Source organism: Rhinichthys klamathensis, unplaced genomic scaffold, assembly GCF_029890125.1.
Source record: "Rhinichthys klamathensis goyatoka isolate OS25496 unplaced genomic scaffold, OSU_Roscu_1.1 h1tg000579l_1, whole genome shotgun sequence".
NCBI lineage: Eukaryota > Metazoa > Chordata > Actinopteri > Cypriniformes > Leuciscidae > Rhinichthys > Rhinichthys klamathensis.
Window position 1 is genome coordinate 78,870 of NW_026607043.1, and position 23,566 is coordinate 102,435.

Here is a 23,566-nt window from a genome sequence, read left to right on the forward strand (position 1 = left end):
GGACTTCTGTGTAAGCTGTGCTTCATGCATCACTACATAGACAGTGGACAAATCTGCTACAATTTCACTAATGTGACAACACCTTAAGCGTCTGTGCGTTAAGTGGTTTGGGCTGAAATGCAAAAATGTAATACTTAGCAGTTTAGATAAATAAGCTCCTACTTGGGTAAAATTAAGATAATACTTTTCATAACAATTACAAAATATCAAACCATTCACAATCAAATATACCACCAATATTTTCAGTAATTATCCAAACTCACTCACGCACAACACAGCCTCATCTACCCACAAATGCCTGCAAAAAATAAAAAACTGTAGCACACTCAAAAAAAAATTGATATCTCATTCATATTGGAGTATGTACTGTTGTCAGTCAGTAAAGGCACTTTCAGGAATCCTGTGTAAAAAAGGATTTATGCTTTCATATTTGGTTCATCTCTAGTGCTGGAGGATTCTTTGTTTTGGGCTTGGAGCCCAGAGCTTCAGCTTCTTTCAAAGTCGAGGTGAGGGGCTGTCCTAGAGTCTCTGGAAGAAACATGGTCAGGATCCCGATGATGAAAGCCAGAATTCCCACAATGAGCTACAGAATAAGAGAGAGCAGAAGTTACTGCAGCACTGTTCAGTCCAGAAAATGTATATTCGTGTTGTATCATGCTTTAAGTCTTAATGTTGTAAGTCTTAAACAATTGACCAGACAGTCAACAGAAGGTTTTTGATTGCGGTTCCATACCTGAGGCAGATAGATCCAGATGTCAGCGAGGTAAACGCAGAAAGGAGCCACCACACTTCCCACCCGACACATCATACTACCACTGCCAACAGCCAGAGACCTGCCGGACCAGATATGGTGTCTGTTATTAAATATAGTGTCTATACAAAAAATCACTGGAAAGCATATTTGTAACGATCATCCTACTGTACAGTGAACTTCAGAAACTGATGAAATTAAAACTACAGCAGAGAGATTGAACCGTTTGTGCAGTTTAATCAAGTCCAATTATGATATTGTAGTGCATCAGAGTGTTTTATGTTACAGTAACATATCTATTGCAGACAGTGTGTATCGTGAGGTAGTTAGTGATAGACAGCCTAAAGGCTGGAATACACAGTTTTTTGCAGTCTGGACAAGTCAACGCTAGTCGCTGAAAGTCTGAGCCAGTCTGGAGATTTTCGGCAGTTAGACTTTACCACAAAAAAAATGCAGTGTAAGATGGGAACAGACAAATGTTTGATATTTTGAGCTGATTTTAGAACACATTGTTTTCATTTGTCATTGCTAGGAGATGCATGTTTCTGTGAGAGTTTGTTGTGTTCGGAGCATCCAAAAAGTCTGGTTGTGTGTGATCATCAGTCGTTCAATGCATGATTCCCAGTATGTCTCTCTAACATTTATATGTTGAGAAGTGTATGACCCCATTCAGATATTAAATGTGGTGTAGTGTCTAGCCTTTAGTGTGGACAATCTGGACTTATAGTGTATTAGTACAACAAATACCTGATAGTTGTGGGGTAAAGCTCACAGGTGTACAAGTAAATCAGACCGAATGCAATGGCAATGGCGAATTTCCCTGTCATACTCAGGACTATAGCCAATACCTCAATATCCTGAAATGAAGAGAGAGAAACACAGTGAAACTACATTTATCAGCAACAAAGTTTTAGTCATCAGCTGTTGGAAGTGTTTGCCAGTAGCAGGCCATAGTAGGGCTGCATTCAATTTGGGATCAGGCACAAGTCTAAACGTCCCCAAGACATATCCCCTCGGACCCCTCTCAGAAGCAGGCAGCTGCCATATGTATAAACAGCCACTTAGATGACAGGTCTATTTATACATTTTTGGAGCAACGGTGGCTGTGCTAACGCCACACTCGGCCATTTCAGTGTGTCAGCAGTGCAGCTATTAGTTATGAGGGGTGACGTGATCCTGATGGAATATCATCCCACTAACGCATTCTTCATAGCCTGTGCTTTCAGTGACCAAGGCTGTTTGGAGACTGACTGAGAAATGCGCTCCATAGTTTACATATTTTACTTACATTCCTTGATTTCTATCATTCATATTGCTCCATTTATGTGACCTGAATTTTTAATCAATACATAATAAATGAAAGAGTACTGTTGTTCTTAAAATTTTGATATTCAGACCAACAGCACATTATTGTGATTCTTTTATACAGTTCAGTGAACAATAAGGTAATATTGACATAATATTGCCACTTACTTAATCTATTTTTGGCTCGCCAACAAAAATGATATAATATGAAGTAGTATCAGAATGAATGTTTTGTAAAAAAAACCTCAGTGGTTCGATTCAGTAATTCACTCATTTTGTTTCGTTCTAAATAAGGGGAAATTAGTAAGATGTCTAAATTCACAATATTCATAACAGTTGGCGAAAAGTACCTGCATGGATATCCTACTTGGACACTTTATTCAATGGACACTTTACTATCCCATGAGCCCATGGGAGAGGATTTGTAAAAGGTAGTGAAGCTGGTAGCAAATATTCATACTACACACATTCATACTATATTATAGAACATACTTTTTTAATGATTGTGAAGTAACTACTTATTAAAAACAATTACCTACTCGAGTTACGAGTAGGCGATAATCGGACGCAGTCGGAACAAATCAGTGATTCAATGTGTCACTTATAAAGTAAGTAATTTGTTTAGTTACTGAATGAATCAGTGTATTGAACTAATCAGTTGAGTGATTTAATTACTCATAAAGTGTGACTTTCCGCCACCTACTGGGGGATTGATGTAAGTTAGAAAGAGTCGCTGATGTGTATACTAATAGTGCAAGAGTTTTGTGAATAAGCTAATCTTTTTAGACACTATTGTTATAAATTGCAACGTTTAACAACCATGAGGGTTAAAAGCAGTTAAATGTATTGATTCTGATTCAGTTATGTGTGTGAGCATGGCATTTACTGAAGTAGCAACTGAAACATTTTTACTTTTTTAACCTTTCATCCAACAGCAATGGTAAACTGACATACAAGGCATGTGCACATGTATTACTCTCAAGAAGCCAAGAAGACTATCTTACACCTGCAGATCTATAATTCAAGAGGCTGCTAGGACACTGCGAAAACCGCCACTTATTTTAAGTTAAACTTAAGTTTGGCACTGAACAGAAGGGGATAGTTGTCCAGTTGACACTTGAAACCAACTACAGCACAGAGAGAGGAAAACATACTGACATGACTACTGTGTCAAATATATTAAAATAAATTTAGCATGTAAAAATAATGCATCCAATTGAGCATGTGCAGTGTGAGTGTCATCACTCTAGCTTGTTTCTGATTGGAGAAAAATGACATGTTGCAACCATCCCCTATTGCAATTATCCCTGGTCTCCCCTATATGAAGTGGGATGTGTATGCCGTGACCAATCGTTTCACAAACACACCCGCGTGTCTTCAGCACACGAAAGAGTCAAAAATATAATAATTACAGACATGCCACCCTGCACACTAAAAAAAATTACACTTGTCAGCCGAATCAACAGAGGAGCTGTTACATGTACTGAGAGTAAATATATATAATGTCGCTAGTGCTTGGGTAGAAATCAAAACTTGATTCAGAAGATGAATCTTGATTGGATCATATGCAGTGAATGTATTACTGCTGTTTAAAGCACTAGGGAAGAAGAGTGAAAGAAATCAAGAAAGCGGGTGGAAAAAGGTTAATTACAAACAACAAAAGACTGATGCGCAGCTGCCCCAGTTACCATGTGAAAAGCAAACACACACACATGTCCTCTCTTGCCAGGGTTAATCATTCATTTTAATAATCACTCAGTTTTTCCAATATGATGATGATGCAACGTGTTGCATATTGGTTCTAGATCTATCAAAACAACTTAAAATCACGAGTTATGGTCAGCTGTCAAGTTGATTTAGCCAGATTGAGATTTTCCATAATTGGTTAGAAATTTGAATGACTCATTTTAAAATTTGCTATGAAAAGTAAATACATAGCCTAGAAAAGAGAGAATATATAACTCTTTCTCTCTCTCTCTAACATACTTTACTCTAAATACATTTCATGCTTCCTTTTTCATTTTTCATTATTGATCTCATTGTAAAATAATTTGATAACGCTTTATTTTACAGTATCCCTGTTACACATTTTACATAGTTACTTTAGTAATTACAGTCAATTATGCATAGTTACATGCAACCAAACCTTAACCCTAATTATATAGTAAGTACATGTAGTTAATTACTATTACTTAGTACTTTATTGTATACTTACACTGTTACTGTTTTTTTTATTTCGACCTCAATCATTTCGATTTCAAAATCTCATAACTGAATATCCCAGTGAAAACGACAGGCTTCTCTCTGGTGACGTATGCAGGACTTCTCCAATCATTTAGTCTGCTATAACCTGCACATGCAAGCTTGCATTCATCTGCCTTCACTTTTGAGTGAAACTCTCACATCTAAAAATCCAATCAACAACTGATACATAGAACCATGTAATCTACATTTAATCTTTTTAGATAATCTGTTACACTTAGCTGTATGTCACAATACAGAAGATAAGGTTGTTGCTACTTCCATTTCATTGTGAATTTAACAGTGTACTACTATATCACATGATGCACACACACACACACACACACACACACACACACACACACACACACACACACACACACACGTGATCTCATACCTGGGGCACCACAATAATGAGGATGCAGGCTACTCCACCGAGCAGCAGAGCCGGGGCACATGTATTCTTCCTGCCGACACGATCCATTGCAAAGCAGCCAATCAAGTATGACGGAATCTCAACAGCACCTACAGTAGTAACAGTCAAATATAGGATAGTTAAGTGCTGTTCACTTCAGTACTACTAAAACTTAACTGCATGTAGCTCAGTGGAAATGCTCAAAATCCAGCAATGCAATACAATAAGGCATCGTGCTAGTAGATGTGTTTGCATGTATCTCTTATACTATTTTTTATTTAAACTTATTTTTGCCTCTAAAGAATAGCTCACCAAAAATTTCATTTTACAATTAAAGCTTTCAAGTTAAGGACAAGTGCACAAAGCAGTCTTATGATCCTTTTATGGTGCTTTTCCGACAAGCTTAAAAGCTACACTCTCCATTCATTGTCAACCAACAGTTTATTATCTTATATTCCATGAAAAAATTATGTGATTGAGGTTTATGACATAAGGGTGAATAAACGATTATTCTGATCTGAAAAAACAAACCACGTACACATACAAATGTTTATGTTTGTAGCACATACAAACATAACCACACATCAGTACATTACCAGCCAGGAAGAGGTTGATATACTGATTTCCTCCCAGGTTGACAGACCCCAGGCTGAAGACATAGTATCCCAAGCTTCCGATGAACCAGATAGCCCAGCAGGTGGCGCTGCGGCCAGCCATTTTCAAGCTTCCAAACATGTCCAGGATGCTTAGCCTCTTCTCGACTTCCATTGCGGTCCCACCTGATTGCTTATTATCCTTTAACAGTGCTCCATCATCCTTTAGCTCTGACACCTAAGATCAGTGATATTCCAATAAACACAAGCTGTTAACAATACCACTTTTTCTCATATCCGTTACTTTCCACAACTGTTCTAATCTTTCAATCAAGCACCTAAAATATTTCATTATAAAGTTTGCAGTATCTCAGCATTATGTACTGATCCTAGTTTTGGTCTAGGTTAGTAATTTCTAAATGTAAATAATATGATAAAATGTGTTAGTTTTGCCCATATCCTCGCAAATGCTGGCAACAGGTTTTTGGCAGCAATTGCTATGTGATATTTATTTTTCTTTGAGGTTTAAAATGCTTCTTTTAAAATTGCATTTCAAATCATGGTACCTATTTATTTTTGCAAGTCACTTTTCTTTCAATTTCCTTATTTTAACGTGGAGTCAGATAGTGCGTGATAATGTGGTGTAATGCTGTTTAACATCAAAGTATATAAGTATATATAAGGTCTATTCTGAATTTTTTTACCAGATGTCTGAGATGGGTATAATTCATGGCAGGAACGGAATTCCACGTGTTGTCAGAGTGAGTCTACCTTAAGGGTGGGTGGCAGGCCATTGAAGTAGGCCATAGTGTCCAGCAGCTCCTGGGCTTCTTTGTACCGCCCTTTAGCCATCAGGTAGAAGGGTGTTTCTGGAAACTTCCAGCAGTAGAGCAAGAATGGAGAGGTACTGAGAGTGAGGATGATCTGGTAGATCCACCAGACACGAACAAGATACCCTACCAGAGCCACTACCATGACGCCCACAGCAAAGGCAGCATGCACATGCATAGAGGTCCATGTGCGCACCTTATTTCCTGTAAACTCTGTCACATAGACAAAGACTACAACCAGATACCCGCTCGACACCTGCCAACACACAGAGAGAGAGAGAGAGAGAGAGAGAGAGAGAGAGAGAGAGAGAGAGAGAGAGAGAGAGAGAGAGACAGAGAGAGAGAGAGAGAGAGAGAGAGAGAGAGAGAGAGAGAGAGAGAGAGAGAGAGAGAGAGAGAGAGAGAGAGAGAGAGAGAGAGAGAGAGAGAGAGAGAGAGAGAGAGAGAGAGAGAGAGAGAGAGAGAGAGAGAGAGAGAGTTGGGTTAAGGGTGCTTCTGGCACTTCTAATCAGACACAGCTAATCAGTAATTCAGTTTTGGCACAGCTAATCAATAATTCTAAATAAATACCCTGATATCTTTATCAAAACATCAGAGACCAGGAAATGTTTTAAAGCAGTTAAAACGTTCACAATTGATTTACTTCTGCTTTGAGCAGCCGGTTAATCAAGAGGGTGATGCTTTTTTTTTAACAGGGCTTAAGTTGTTGTTTGTTTTTAACTACAATTTAAATAGTTATAGGAATAGGAAATAATTTATAAAGTGTTAAATTGCTTTGTTGTGTTTTAATTTAATAAAATAGAATGACTTTTCGAGTCAGTTTTCACAATATTTTTTATTCTTTCAGCAATTTATGTGTGGAGCTTCTCAGCTGTGATGAGCATGTGCATGCATGAATGTAAGTATTATGAACATGGACCAATTAATTTACCATGGCAAGAAAGAAACGCATCACCACAAAGAGGTAGTAGTTTCCTGTGAAGGCCACAGTCACCCCAAAAATAAACTGGCACAAGCTGGTAGCCATCAGAATGGGCCGTCTACCAATTCTGGAATATGGGAAAGCAAAAATGTTTATATTAAACATGATTTCATTATCTACAGAAAACTTTAGGAAGCTTCAGAAAACAAAATAGCTTTATATAAACTTTTGCTTTATATTCATTTCAACTGGAGCTTCTACAGCTTAACTTCTATGTTTCCAAACACCTGGCATGAAAGAGACTGGTTGTACTATTGGCAACTGCCAGTTAATGTATTCTATTCACAATTTGATATTTATGTGTGAACAGCTGTTTAAAGATAAACAGGCCGATTGCAATATCAAGGCAAACCAATGGGCTGTTATGCATGCAAATCTCTCACTTATGTACACCACAATTACTTCACCTTTGACCATTCCACAGTTGTTTCCATCCCTATGCATTTGTTTAATCGTTCCTAGAACAAAATAGTACTCTACTACTTTTGTTCAACCTTGACCAATCTGCAAAATGAACATGATCAAATATACAGTGGTGTCCAGTATGGAAATCGACTTTCATTCCCTGTTTCTGGAAGGTGAACCTGTGATATCCTGTTTCTATGCAGCCATCCAGTGTCTGCATATCTCACATCCTGTACTGCTCTCTGTGCTCTTAGTTTTCTTACCGCAGAAGCAAATATTTGCCAGTTGTAAACCATGCTGCAATATTAAATGTTCAAGTTTAATGTAGTACCGTACCATAGATTACACTTATCTTGTTCAACCTTGTCTCTTTTTCTGTCCTAAATAACAGATCAGTCCTGTTTGTGCTGCTGACCATGCTGTGTTCTTGCAAACACATCTCAAGTCTTATGGTAACTTTTATTCACTGCCCTGATGAAGGTAACTGTATTAAACTGTAATAATCTGTCCCATTAGCTTATCTGTCATTTTTGTCCCTCCATTGCTTTGAATGCATTTGAGTTGTGCAGTTTGGGAATTTTTTGAAAATGTCCTCACAAATATAGTGAAAATTGTCAAAACTCTACTCATGAGGACATTTGAAATGGTCTTTGCTATTTGAAATACTCATACATATGCCGAATTATGCTTTGTTTGATCTAATAATGTAAGCAGGTTTCTTTAAAGGTTAAGTTTAGGGGTGGTGTGTTTTAAATATAATTATGTTAATATGAAAACCACTGTGTCTGTGAGAGGTAATATCGCTTTCAAGTTCTGAGTGTGTGTTTGTAACCGTGTGTGTGAGTAAGATGCAACAGTCAATTTACCTGTCTGCGACATCCCCAAACACCAAGGCTCCAACCAAAACTCCCAGCATAAACGTTGGCTGTGAAAGCTTGGCCAGCCATTCCTTCTCACACACCAAGTCCCAGTCTGTTACGATGCTCTGCTCAACCTCGCTGTGATCATAGACAAAGCCACCACATGACTCCACAGTCTTGTTCCCAAAAAACTCGTATTGAAAATTGATGACATCAAGCCGCAGCGCTTTTAAACAAGGACTAAGTTCCCACTGGTCTCCTCTAGCTGTCCGTACAACCACTGGCCCATCACCTGGCTTGTAGTGAGTCCAGATATCTGCCAGAGAGGTTGATGAGTGATTTCTATATAGAATGTCTGTAATATTTGGAGTGTCACAAAGAAATTTAGGCGTTTCAACTAAGAAAACCGATGCCAGGTAATGTATTCCACAGGAGATGGCCTGGAAAATAGCAGCAAAGTAGAGACATGCCTGAAACCTGAAGGTAAAGTAGAAGGATAAATTGGAAGTCGTGCAAGAGTGACAAGACAAGGTGCACACATCATTGATTATCAATAATACATAAAATATTCAATAAATACAAACAGTAATTTTAAGGACACTGCCAACTTGTGCAAATACTGACATTAATTGACATGAAGGCAATAGAAATCTGTTTACAATGACATTTTACACAATGCAGTGGTTAAATTAACAGTAAAAATGCTGTTGTGGTTGACAGTTGTGATATCCTGTTTAACATACAGTTAACAATATCTCTTCATAAATGTATATACTTGTATTGATGTATGTATTGATTTTAAAATTTTGATTTTAACCTATAAAGCAGTACATGGGTTGGCTCCAGGTTACATCTGCCCCACTGAGCAAGCGACGTCTGTGGACATACAAAACAGGTTGATATCACGTCCGTCCGTCCAGGCCATAATCTGAACGTCCATTGACATCCAGAATTAGTTGATTAATGACAATGAGAAATTATGTCCAATCTGGCTATAATCTAAACGTCCACTGACAGCCAGAACTAGTTGAGAAAAGACGTTCATACTGGCTATAATCTGAACGTCCGGTGACATCCAGAATTAGTCGATGAATGACTTAAAAAAATATGTCCAATCTGGCCATAATCTAAACGTCCACTGACAGCCAGAACTAGTTGAGAAAAGACGTTCATACTGACTATAATCTGGACGTCCGTTGACATCCAGAAATAGTCCATAAATGACGTGAATAAAGATATCCAATCTGGCCATTATCTTAATGTCCACTGACAGCCAGAACTAGTTGAGAAAAGACGTTCATACTGACTATAATCTGGACGTCCGTTGACATCCAGAAATGGTCCATAAATGACGTGAATAAAGATGTCCAATCTGGCCATTATCTAAACGTCCACTGACAGCCAGAACTAGTTGAGAAAAGACATTCATACTGACTATAATCTGGACGTCCGTTGACATCCAGAAATGGTCCATAAATGACGTGAATAAAGATGTCCAATCTGGCCATTATCTAAACGTCCACTGACAGCCAGAACTAGTTGAGAAAAGACGTTCATACTGACTATAATCTGGACGTCCGTTGACATCCAGAAATAGTCCAGAAATGACGTGAATAAAGATGTCCAATCTGGCCATTATCTAAACGTCCACTGACAGCCAGAACTAGTTGAGAAAAGACATTCATACTGACTATAATCTGGACGTCCGTTGACATCCAGAAATGGTCCATAAATGACGTGAATAAAGATGTCCAATCTGGCCATTATCTAAACGTCCACTGACAGCCAGAACTAGTTGAGAAAAGACATTCATACAGACTATAATCTGGACGTCCGTTGACATCCAGAAATGGTCCATAAATGACGTGAATAAAGATGTCCAATCTGGCCATTATCTAAACGTCCACTGACAGCCAGAACTAGGTGAGAAAAGACGTTCATACTGACTATAATCTGGACGTCCGTTGACATCCAGAAATGGTCCATAAATGACGTGAATAAAGATGTCCAATCTGGCCATTATCTAAACGTCCACTGACAGCCAGAACTAGTTGAGAAAAGACGTTCATACTGACTATAATCTGGACGTCCGTTGACATCCAGAAATAGTCCATTAATGACGTGAATAAAGATGTCCAATCTGGCCATTATCTAAACGTCCACTGACAGCCAGAACTAGTTGAGAAAAGACATTCATACAGACTATAATCTGGACGTCCGTTGACATCCAGAAATGGTCCATAAATGACGTGAATAAAGATGTCCAATCTGGCCATTATCTAAACGTCCACTGACAGCCAGAACTAGGTGAGAAAAGACGTTCATACTGACTATAATCTGGACGTCCGTTGACATCCAGAAATGGTCCATAAATGACGTGAATAAAGATGTCCAATCTGGCCACAATCTAAACGTCCACTGACAGCCAGAACTAGTTGAGAAAAGACGTTCATACTGACTATAATCTGGACGTCCGTTGACATCCAGAAATAGTCCATTAATGACGTGAATAAAGATGTCCAATCTGGCCATTATCTAAACGTCCACTGACAGCCAGAACTAGTTGAGAAAAGACATTCATACTGACTATAATCTGGACGTCCGTTGACATCCAGAAATGGTCCATAAATGACGTGAATAAAGATGTCCAATCTGGCCATTATCTAAACGTCCACTGACAGCCAGAACTAGTTGAGAAAAGACGTTCATACTGACTATAATCTGGACGTCCGTTGACATCCAGAAACAGTCAATAAATTACGTAAATAAAAGATGTCCAATCTGGCCATTATCTAAACGTCCACTGACAGCCAGAACTAGTTCAGAACAGATGTTCATACTGCACTGTAAAAAAAATATCCTAATTTTACAGTAAATAACTTCCTATTTTCATCATTGTGGTGGCGTTCATGTGTGTTCAATTCGTAAATACGATCTTTATGACATGTCTTGAATGCATCAATAGCTCTATTTTAGGGACAATCCTTACAAACAATCATTGCTAAAATACATTACAGACTGTCACAGTGAGAAGATCTTTGTCCTTTATCAATGCTAAAGACCTAACCACTGCAGTCAACACCTTGGAGTATCCATGCTGTTAAATAAAAGTCTGTAGACAAGGGTTAAGGTTAGGGTTAACCCCTTAATTTCTAACCCCCGGTTTCACAGACAGGGTTTAGATATAAAGCCAGGATTAGGCCTTAGTTAAATTTGGGCATTCAATTATAGCTTTTAAAAATGTACCTTAGAAGAAAAAAACATTACTGGTGTGCATCTTGAGACAAAACAATGGCACTGACATAAGATATGTCAGTATAGCCTACAAGTTGCTTTCAGGTAATACAGCTCAAACGTGCATTTTAGTCTGGACTACAGGCTTAAAGGAGAACTCCGGCGCAAAATGAACCTCGGGTGTAATAACACATTGGTACAGACTAAATCGTTCCCTGAGATTTGTTTTCATGATAATCGAATGTAAAGAGTTTTATCTCTAAAAACAGTTTAGCTTATAACGCTAGTATATTGGGCATCGAGTAAGCAAAAAGAGATCGCTAGTTAATACCATTAACAAGGCTCAAATTAGCCCCACACTAACACGGCAGCATAATGAGTGTCCTTACATGCAAACCGAAGCATTGAGAACTTTGTAAGTGTATAGACAGTTTAATAAGAAGATACTTTACACAGACAGTACAGTTAGCGCATACAGACAGCAGCCATCTTGGAAAACAGTCTCGCATAAGAGAAGCACTTAACGCAACAGAGAAAATAAAAAAATAAATATAATTTATCTTATCTTCAATATCTACACGTACTGTTCGCTCACTCTCGTGGTTCGATTGGTCGAGACTGTTTTCCAAGATGGCTCCTGTCTGTATGCGCTAACTGTACTGTCTGTGTAAAGTATCTTCTTATTAAACTGTCTATACACTTACAAAGTTCTCAATGCTTCGGTTTGCATGTAAGGACACTCATTATGCACTGTTCTGATAAATTGCTGTTTATCAGAACAGTGATAAATAAATGTTATTATATATGGTATACAAGTTACTGTTTAATCTTTCATTTTTTATCTTTCATTTTTTATCTTTCATTTTTAATCATGCACTGCAATGAAAACACATTTAAACAATTGATTAAATATAACAGCCAGCCTACAAATACAACTAAATAGCACGTGTATATTTTTTTCCTATTCTTTCTTTTAAAACATTTCATATTGTCCTGTTATTGCAATGTTTTCACACTATTGGCTGTCTCTCCGAGTTGTTTTGAGCATGATTGGTTATTCTGACTGTCATCCAGGAATCTGGCCAATGACAACTATGCGCGCCTTTACCAGTCAAGTTTGAATACGTCAGTTGAAGTGAGTGGGTGTCTGTGCTCCTGCTCGGGACCTACTTCGGTTTTGTGGCTTTTACATTGTTTAAAACATGGATTATTTTACATCGGACTGCTAAATGTTTATTTTGAGCGAGTTGCGGGATGTAAATGAAGAACAAACAAGGAATATGGACAACGAACAATGGACATATTGCAATCTACGGAAGGTAACGTAAATAACTTTTTATTTTATACAAATTCTAATACATCAAAATATAGTGTATTAAATTGAGAATCTAAACGCGATTAGAGAAATATTGATATTAGTACGGTATTCCAATGTATTAGGCTAATTATGTGCTGAGCTAGCATGTGTATTGTCAGCTAACTTAGTTTATGATAAAAAAATAAAATAAAACTCAGCATTGGAGCTTTACAATGAGTGAACTGAGAACATTGTCTCTTTAGACAGAAGAACTCGAACCACACTCCTTTACTCGAGTCTAGAAGAATCTGCAAACTAGGCTTTTAAATTGTTGATCGCGGGATTTAACGTTAAAGTTAGGCCTAACGTTATTGTCTTGGAGCTGGTGAGTCAATTTTGCAAGCTTTTGTAAATGTCTCTGTTAGTAGCCTAAGTAAAAACAAATAGCTAATATTGCTGTGTGTGTTTCCTTCATGATCCAGGCATTTTGGGAGTAACGTTAAATATTATCCAGCCACACGATCTTCAGATGGTGAGTATTGTCATAAAATACACGTGAAATAGAGGCAGAACATGGACACTCTGCTCAAAGGCACACTGGTTCAAACCCTCCAGACAATGTTTTATCTTCTATCTTCTTGAGTTTATACAGGCCTAGCTGACCCAAAAATAAATGTCTAACTTACTTTTGTGAAACACAAGAATGTTGGGAATAAAACAACTGTATGAGAAAAACAAAAACAAATAAGGCATTTCTCAAGATATCTTAATTATGGTTCTACATAAGAAACTCATACAGTTTCAACATGAGGGTGAGTAGGCTAAATAATGAGAGAACTTTTCTTTTTTTTTTGGATGAGCTGTTCTTTTAAGGACATTTGCTAAATTAACCATGGTTTTTATTATAGTAAAGGTGTAGAAACCATGTTTTTTTTATGGTGGATTGATTACAATAATTTATTACCATTTGGTTAGTGTCACAAAACATTGTTAATTTTAGTAAGGGTTCTCCAGATTTATATAACACATAACCTGTATAATTTATTTAAGGAACACATTCAAAATGGTCCTATGTCACCCAGATCAATAATTTATTAACGCACTTTTTAACTTTTTTTTTTTTTTAGATCAAGCATTGGAACAATGTTTACGGAGCAGAACAGGCACCAACAGAGAAACAAGTCCATCACTAGTAAGTATCCATTGCAGTATCTAAAACCGTAGTCAATTTTAAAGGCACAGTGCACTCCAAAATAAAAAAAAATCTATTTTTTCCCGTGCCATTCCAGATGTATATTTTCCACAAAGATTTTTTGAAAAATTATCCATTATTGTAAGCCAATATAATGCAAGTGCATGCACCAGAAACTTCATACAGTACAGCCTGCTGTGTTGTTCACACAAGATGTTTTCTGCATTTATCATGTGAGCTTTACAATGCTCTTGGACTTTTTCGACCTTCCGCATTTTGGTGTCTATTCACTTGCAGTATTTAACACAAACACAAGAGATGGATAATTTTTCTAAAAGTCTAGTTTATTTTTTCTAAAATGTGTTCATCTGAAGAAAGAAAATCACATACCCTTTCGGACGGCATAAGGTAGAGAAAATAAAGGGGGTATCAGTTTACTCTCCTTTAGCTACTATTTATAAACCTTACATGTGATTTAATAAATTTACAATTAAAGAGGTGTTCCAAGCAAACAGCTATGTGTGTTTATATTAGGGGTGTACGATTCAGAAAATGTCACGATTCCGATTTTTAGGCTCAAGATTCGATTCAATAGCGATTTTCGATGCAAAAACGATTCTCGATTTAAAAAAAACGATTCACAGTATGTAAATGTAGTTACTTTTCCTATGTAGGTATTAGGGATGTGCATCTCCATAACTGAGGCCGATGCGATACGCATGTCGATGCATAGCCAACGATACGATACATTAAAGATAGGCTACATATAAGCAGCTACCGATGCAATGCAATGCGATTCACTATTATTACGATGCGGTGCGATTTGATTTCAACTCAACGCGATGCGATTCAATGTAATACGATGCAATGGAGAAAAATATGATGCTATGCAATTCAATATTCAATTATTTTATTTATTTTGTTCATATTTTGTGCCATCTGACTTTTAACGCATGGCTCTTTCACATACAAAAGATTTGGTTTTCAAAACAAAAAAAAACATAGCGTTGCGACGTTCGTCTGTTATAGGACAACTTAGTTTGAATAAACGAGCAGACACTGCTACTTGCTCTACGTTTATTTAGAATTAACAGCCAGACAACTAGCAGTGACTTGAGCTTTCCATTAAATGAATCACACACAGTAAACAAATCCTTAAAGACCCACTCCGATGAAAATAATGTTTTTCTAGGTGTTAACATGTTCTTGTGGCATTTTTCTGATGTTAGAGGACATATCTTGAGAAAAATAAGCTTGTATTTCTGAGTATTTCTACATTCAAATGGCTGTGAATCAGTAGCAGACGCTAAAATGCCGGCTAAAATAGACTGGAGTTGTGACGTAGTAACTCCACTGGGCGTCTCCACACGCGATGTCTTGGAGTGAAATAATGATTGGTGATCGGTGATAACTTTGATTAACTTCGTATAATAATAATTAACGTGTATATAATACTGTTGCCCCACCGGTATTGGGGGTGTAAGCTAGCGGGAGAGACAGAGCTCTCAGCAACGGGCAGGGGGAGGGTCGTCTCCGTGCCAACGGCACCGCCCACAACGCAGAGGCGATTTGCTAATGAGCTACTGCCGCTCTGCTGAAGCGAAGTCCCAGAATACGGCACAGGTTTTGTGATTTTGGCTAAAAATGGCATAATCATAATTTAAAGACCACTGGGAATGTTTAAAAATAGCTCAAAATATGATCGGAGTGGGACTTTAACAAAAAAAAATCAAACAGGCCTATTCTGGTGGGTGCGGTGATGCGGTGGTGTAACATGTAAGGCTGGTGCTGCCAATAAGCACCTAAAATCTGTCACAAAGAACCGGCAAAAGTAATGATTATGAATATGTAAAATATAGCAATGAGATATTTTAATTGTTTATTAATAAACAAGTGTTTTCTTTGCCAGTGTCGGCTGCAAAGATGAAGTTGACGATGCTGACTCACGATCTTCGCAGTAGTCAACGCGCCAGAGAGAAATACACAATTCATACGGATTATCTGCTTATTACATAAGCAGAGAGCAGTCTGTATTCTTACGTTTTGAATTGTTCTGTTTAAAAGTAGACCTGTCTGTGAGGCAAGTAGGCTACCTTATATGCTGAGTTTCGGTTCATTTATGAGACGAGCTCCAGTTCACGCGCCGGCGCCTCCGTGTTTATCGTCTGCTATATTTACTTCTTATTTATTAAATCCAGGCAATTGGTTGATGAAACATTGATTAAAATTAAGATACAATTAATACAAAACTAAATGCACTTTAAAGAAAGGTTTTGTGCTTTCTGTTTGGTGTGTCTGTGAAATTTTTAAAGCATCTTTTAGTGCCGCGTTCAGAGCGCTCATGTCCGTAACATTGTTTTTTCCTCATAAATGCAAACCCAATTTTTTTTTTTTTACAATTTTTTTTGTTCTGTGGAGACTACAGTTAGGCCTACTCATAATTTGTATTCTGAATACGTAACGCTGGTATATGTATTCCGTTACTCCCCAACACTGATATTAGTATAACCTTATCTGCAATATATTTTAATAACACGGTTTTGGCGGTTATAGAGTTTATTGTGGCAAAAATTCATCTCAAACAAACATCACTGCGTAAGAGACACTCAGAGTCAAATTATATAAAATAGAAGTATTTATTCTTGCAAGAATAGGAGCAGTCTAATACACAGTTGTTACCCTGTGCAGAAGAGTGACACACCCCCAGACAGACTGAACTAGCTTTTATCTTAGTTTCAAGGCCTTCTTCCCCCCAGAGCCTTCCTCCCAGTAGTTTTCCATAGACGTCACTAGTTGGCCCACTAAGCTCCCCTGCACTAAGTGGCCTTCTGACATCTAGGTCAGAGGTCCTTGTTCGTCTGTTCTCTGGAGTGTCTCCCTCTTCTGCCTCCCCAGGTACATAAACAGAATCCTCTCTCACTACAAGTGAGAGACACACATGTGACATTCTTTGAATCATCTATATTTAACTAAAGATCAATGAATATCATTAAAATTGCCACCACAAGTTCTAATGACGGTGTTCAACTATAACCATCGGTCTCACGGTTATATAATAACCGTCACACCCCTAGTTTTAACATAAACAATAATAAAAATAAAAAACCTTTCACAAACAGGTCTTTGATAACTATTCAAATGTAAATAAATATATATGTTAGGGGTGTGACGGTTCACAAAATTCACGGTTCGGTACGTTTTTGATACAGCAAAAAGAAAGAAAAGCCAGAGAAATTTCCTTGATTTAATTTTTTTAATAATTTTTCATCAAAGTATGATAATTTTTTACTTTGAGCAGTGATGGAGCTACACTTGACTCTTCTTAGGAGCATATAAAACAAAAACAGCTCCTTGCTCCTTGAAAAAAATTAATTGTAATATTGTAGTAGTTATAAACAAAGGTTTATTTTATTTCAGATTAACATTTGAGGGCAGCAATTTTATTCATAATGTCGAAATAAAACCGACGTAACGTTACTTGAAAGCATTATAGCCTACTATTCCTGCCAAACTTCCATGGTTACAGTTAGTAGTGTTACTACAGTAAATCCATGGTGAATGTTGCTGATCTGTGGGCACTGGATAGTTCATTCATGGCACAATGTTTATTCCTGTTTTCCACGTCAGCGCTGTTTGATCCGTTAATAACGGAGAAATGTGAATGTTTCTCACTAGATCTCGCTGCGATATTATTACTTCAGTGGCAAATTCAACTGCTTTCTTTACTGGATCTCTTAGTGCTGTGTAGTAACAGTGTCGCTTGATCAAGACGCTGGATTGGTCCAAACTGATAAACGATCCGTCAACCACACAATAACGAGTAGCGCAGCTGCAGTTTCGTTCCGCTTACATTACGTTTGCTATTTGATGTTGGGCAATGTTGTGGTCGCGGCAGCATCTCTTACATTATGAGCACGCTTGCCACGCCCCTACATTTTAAATAACGAAATTTTGGTCAGCAGGAAAAATAGTCCAACAAACCGTTCGGTTTGTAATGCACACTGAACCGAAAGCCTCGTACCGAACGGTTCAATACGAATACGAAAATATATATGTATATGTGTGTGTGTGTATATATATATGTATGTGTGTGTGGAATGCTTTATATCAGGCTTGATGTAATTTTACTTGATTTGTGATTTAATAACTGTTTCATTTCATTGATTCGAGTACTAAAATTTTCTATGCATCTCTGCTGCAAGCTAAACCACAACAGTGGCGTTTGTATTTATTTATTTTACATGTGTATTTTTTTGCTTTGATTGTAGCTGCTGTCATGAAATGGGACCCAGCTGCAACAGAGGCCCAAATAAAGTCTGCAGCCGATCATCTGAAACATGCCCCCGGGAGAGTCGGGGCTTGCCGCTATAAATGAAGCTTGTGAAGCTTATAGCAGCCACATTTTGTTAATTGATATGTTATACTGTTTTAACAACATTTTATAGATTATTTAAAGGGAAATTGTGTTAATTTATAACTTTACTGTTCTGGCTTTTAAGTTTTGGTCCAGTAGAACAAAATAGTAATAAAATATATATTTTGAGATTTAAATAGTTGATTTCTTGGAGTGATCAGTTTGGTTTACAGGCAAATGGTAAGCAGTTTATTACAATTATATTGATAAGATATACAAATGCAAGACTTGTATATACACTACACAGTTCCCGTATTCAATTGAGTATTCAATATTATCAAAATTCTTTCAAATCTTATTTAGGTCTATGGTCTGTGTGTCTGCAGTTTCATGACACGACAACCATTAACAATGAGTAACTGGGTTTTTCTCAGTGAGAACTAACTCACTGCCACTGTTTTGAAGTAAAGATTTTTTAAAGTTGGATCCTTGCAAAATGCACAAATGGGATTTCCGTTTCAATATGGGTCTTTAACAGTCTTCTTTGACATTTATACTACAGAAAACGTGACTAATACAACTTTTATTCTGGCTGCCTTTAGATGTCTAACAATTACGTCTGTAGCATGTCTTTAATTGACGTCTAAACAATGTCCAAATTTTTTTTATAAAAAACGTTCATTCTGGCTCCTGTGAAGACGTCTTCTGGATGTCTAACAATTACGTCTGTAGCACGTCTTTAATTTACGTCTAAACAACGTCCAGAAAAGACGTATAAAAACCTTTCATTCTGGCTCCTGTAAAGACGTCTTCTGGATGTCTAACAATTACGTCTGTAGCACGTCTTTAATTTACGTCTATACAATGTCCAGAAAAGACGTATAAAAAACTTTCATTCTGGCTCCTGTAAAGACGTCTTCTGGATGTCTAACAATTACGTCTGTAGCACGTCTTTAATTTACGTCTAAACAACGTCCAGAAAAGACGTATAAAAACCTTTCATTCTGGCTCCTGTGAAGACGTCTTCTGGATGTCTAACAATTACGTCTGTAGCAAGTCTTTAATTTACGTCTATACAATGTCCAGAAAAGACGTATAAAAAACTTTCATTCTGGCTCCTGTGAGGACGTCTTCTGGATGTTTAAAAATTACGTCTGTAGCACGTCTTTAATTGACGTCTAAACAACGTCCAGAAAAGACGTATAAAAAACTTTCATTCTGGCTCCTGTGAGGACGTCTTCTGGATGTCTAACAATTACGTCTGTAGCACGTCTTTAATTTACGTCTAAACAACGTCCAGAAAAGACGTATAAAAAACTTTCATTCTGGCTCCTGTGAGGACGTCTTCTGGATGTTTAAAAATTACGTCTGTAGCACGTCTTTAATTGACGTCTAAACAACGTCCTGAAAAGACGTATAAAAAACTTTCATTCTGGCTCCTGTGAGGACGTCTTCTGGATGTCTAACAATTACGTCTTTTAGACGTATTATAGACGACTGTTTGCTCGCTGGGGCGATTTGGTTACTCCATCCACTCCCGCTCGCTCTCTCCGTTCTGCCGGCTCTCTCTCCCTGTATCAGCCTCGTTGTAAATTGAAAACCATGGGGGGAAGAGCCTTTTCCTATAACGCGCCTAAGTTATGGAATGCCCTACCCGCATCTATTAGGGATGCTGCTTCAGTGGATTGTTTTAAGAAACTTCTTAAGACACATCTTTTTAGTCTAGCTTTTAATTTATAATTGTATTATTATTTTTATTATTTTCGATACTTTTATATTTTTTACTTCCATGTTTGATTATTTTGTTGTTGTACATGCTGTAGCGCTTTGAGTCTGAGAAAGGCGCATTACAAATAAAATGTATTATTATTATTATTATTATTACTTATTACCTTGGTAATTATAGGCTTTTATCTTCTTCTTTTTTTCTTTTTACAATAGCCTATTTTAAAAACGTTTGTAGCCAACTGACTTTTATAGGCTAAAATCTTATATTGTAAGTAACCTAAAGTTTCTCCTGCAGTTTAAAGTAAATGTAAATAATTTAAAATAAGTATTTACATTATAATTTTAAGCACACTTTTAACGTAAAATTGTAAACATTATTTACAATTGGATATTCGTGTACGTCTTCAACACCGCACGCGTGCATTTACGCGCTTCTATAAAGGGGAACAAAATGAAAATTCCACATAATTTATACGATATAACTATGATTTGGTGTAAATATTGACATATATGTGTCCATTCCCATAAAAGACTTATCAATGTGCCGTTCGGAAACAAAAGGCTACCTTTTAAAGTGTCCAAGTTCGTCGAATAGTCGCTCCACGCCAGTGGTCATTTTCAGCTTGTGCAGCTTGATCCTCAAGTGTGTGAAGGACTCTTCTGACTCTAGTCAATTTGTACATGTTAGATCTAGTAGGAGGGGCGGTTTCGGTGGGGAACTTTCCACTCCAAGCCAAACAACGATTAAAACCAAAACGTTCGCGTAACATTTGGCAATGCGACACCCCGAAGAGTGAAGTAGAGCCATCAGTGCCCATAACTGCCGAAATTAGATCATATTGCTTCGTTTGCTTCAAGTTTGTCTTGTTATAAGTATAACTCTTGTCAGGTTATGCAGAGTGCTTCGTGGTGCCCCTGGAAATATCCTTGTGACGTGAAATGGGTATAATAAATAATTTAGGCTTAATGGAAGCCTAATACATGTCAAGCGAAATCTGTTGTGAACATGCCCACTCACTTTGTCAGTGTCTACTGTCTAGGCTACTAGCCTAAGTAGGCTACGTGTGAGTGTTTTAATTAAACAGTGTTTTAATTTTAATTTATTTATTTTATCCTCCAAAGACAAGAGTTACGTTAATCAAATAGACCATTACTCTAGCAAATGTGTTAATTCAATCAATGAGTAAATCAATCAGTCAGTGCATCCTCTGTTAATAAATCATTTAGACCGGGGCTAGTTGTCACAGGGAGTCTGTCACAAGGGCTATATCTCAGTTAGTATGGTTTTGAGTCAAAAGTCTAATTCCACAAATGTGCTTTACCAGTGTTTTTGTATTGTATGTTGGGTTCAAACACACAGTGCATCAAATTCATCTTAGATTGGAATAATTTTTGTAAATGCTGTCTAACTAAACTAAAATAACAAAATCTTTTTTTCTCAATAGCTGTAGGTAAATGATGAACACTGCTTTAAACCTAGCATAAACATTTATAAACATGTCACAAAATGCATGTGCATGGCTTCAGTGACTTTTTTCTAGGGCAATAATGGTAGAGATGTTTAAGGCTTTTTTGTAGCCAACACTTTAAGGTAAATCTAGAGAAATTTCAAGTGAAGAAGTGTGACAACTAGCCTCAGCCTCTTTTTTTATTAAGGTATCCAGTTTTTGAGAGAGGCATGACAGAAATAGGCAGCTTTGATTTAAAAAAAATGTGTCCTGGAATTTAAGAGCTACTCTGAATGACTCTTGGAAAGTCATATTTATTCTCAGTGAATCTTGGTGTGTAAAGTTAAATGTGTTATGAATCTTATAAGGCCATTCATTATTATTGTTACAATCACACTGTTGTTTGATTTGTTAATGACCCTAATTTGTCCATCTGTCAGTCTCTGGATTCAGACACTTTTCCTCTCCTAAATTTAACCCTTTAAACATGTGGTCACAGCAGGGTGTATGACACTTTGCATATATACTTTATAGGCCTAGATACATATACAGCCATGCCCTCACTAAAATAACTACCTCACTACAATAGGAATTTTATTCATCTGCATCAAATACATGAAAACTTTTCAAAAAGTTATTCTTTCCACACCTTCAACATGCACATGTACAGCAGACGCATACAGTAACCTTCACTTGACCATTCAACAGCTGGTGTGTTCACACTTAAAGCATTGATTAAACTGAGGGAGAAAAGACAAAATAAATAGAAAAAAAAAACCTTATGTGTACGTCAAAACCACATAATATTTAGAAGGTTTATTAAATGATCCCTAAAGCTCTCCTGGCAAGGAAAAAACTGGATCACTGACCTCAAAAATTCATAAAACATTCTGAATTATTTAATAAATTCTAACAGTCAGATAAATGTTTGTGAATTGATTGCTTTTGATTATTTTGAATTTATTGTATAATTCTGTTATGAATTTGCAAAAAGAGAGGAGGTTATTTTATTATTTATTTCTAGAGGATTTATTGGAAATTTACCAAGAAAGGGACCATCAGGTGAGCACTAAATGTTATTAAAGAAACAAAAACAGAAAGAAAGACTACTAATAGTGATGGTATCTATACAGTCAGCACTATAATGGCATAATGGATTTCATCTCTGAATTTGGGAATTTGTTCACTGTGCCAACAATTCAGTGTCTTCACCACAAGGAGGCAGAGTAAAGCTATGCTGGAAATGGGTCTTTTACAAATAAACAAGAAATAGCTAACCTCGAATAATGCAATGATGACATTCATTTGAAGCTAATGTAGGATAGTACAAAAGAAAAACTAAACTAAATTTTGAAATAAATGGGGATGTCCAAAATATGATATCCCGGCTTTGACATTTTATCAAAACAAGCTTAGACAGAATATAGCTATGTGAAAGTAAACTTGCTTTTACATTGCATCCACAAATCTTTCTTCAGGTACTTCTTTATGCACATGTTCTTAGCAAAATAAGTATTCTGGAATATTGAAGTGACTTCTTGCTCATATACTGAGAGGTAGTATTTTTTAATGCAGATTTTTCTCTATGTTATCACATCTGCTGTTTATAAATATGTTATTAAAACTGCTCCATACTTATAAGTATAAGACACATTTTAACAGTGTGCTCTTCACAGTTAATAATAACATACACTGTATCTTTGCTGTTGAGGAAGAAACATGTGTTTTTGCTCATACTGTATATATACCGGCAATTTGCTACACTGTCCAGGGCTGCATTTCTCAAAAGCATTGTAAGTCGAAGTAGATCATAGAACCATTGGCACCAATGGTCTCTACAATCACCTTAGCTCACAATGCTTTTGAGAAATGCAGCCCAGGTCATCAGACTATCATCACTGGAAAAACAAAATGAAAAGATTTATATGGTA

General features: G+C 37.0%; 1 protein-coding gene across 2 annotated transcripts; it reads right to left on the minus strand.

The window, feature by feature from the left end:
• Positions 1–223: 223 nt before the first annotated feature.
• slc22a16 (solute carrier family 22 member 16) lies at positions 224–20,848 on the minus strand. Of its 2 annotated transcripts, none has more exons than XM_056240126.1 (9): positions 20,754–20,848; positions 8,389–8,859; positions 7,067–7,184; positions 6,077–6,391; positions 5,309–5,543; positions 4,695–4,822; positions 1,499–1,608; positions 734–833; positions 224–583 (listed from the first exon to the last, which is right to left on the minus strand). In XM_056240126.1, exons 1-9 carry the CDS (start codon positions 20,801–20,803, stop codon positions 425–427), a joined length of 1,686 nt encoding a protein of 561 aa, XP_056096101.1. In that variant the 5' UTR covers positions 20,804–20,848; the 3' UTR covers positions 224–424. The 2 variants fall into 2 exon arrangements, with proteins under 2 accessions (XP_056096101.1, XP_056096100.1); XM_056240125.1 differs by having other exon boundaries at positions 734–854.
• Positions 20,849–23,566: the final 2,718 nt, after the last annotated feature.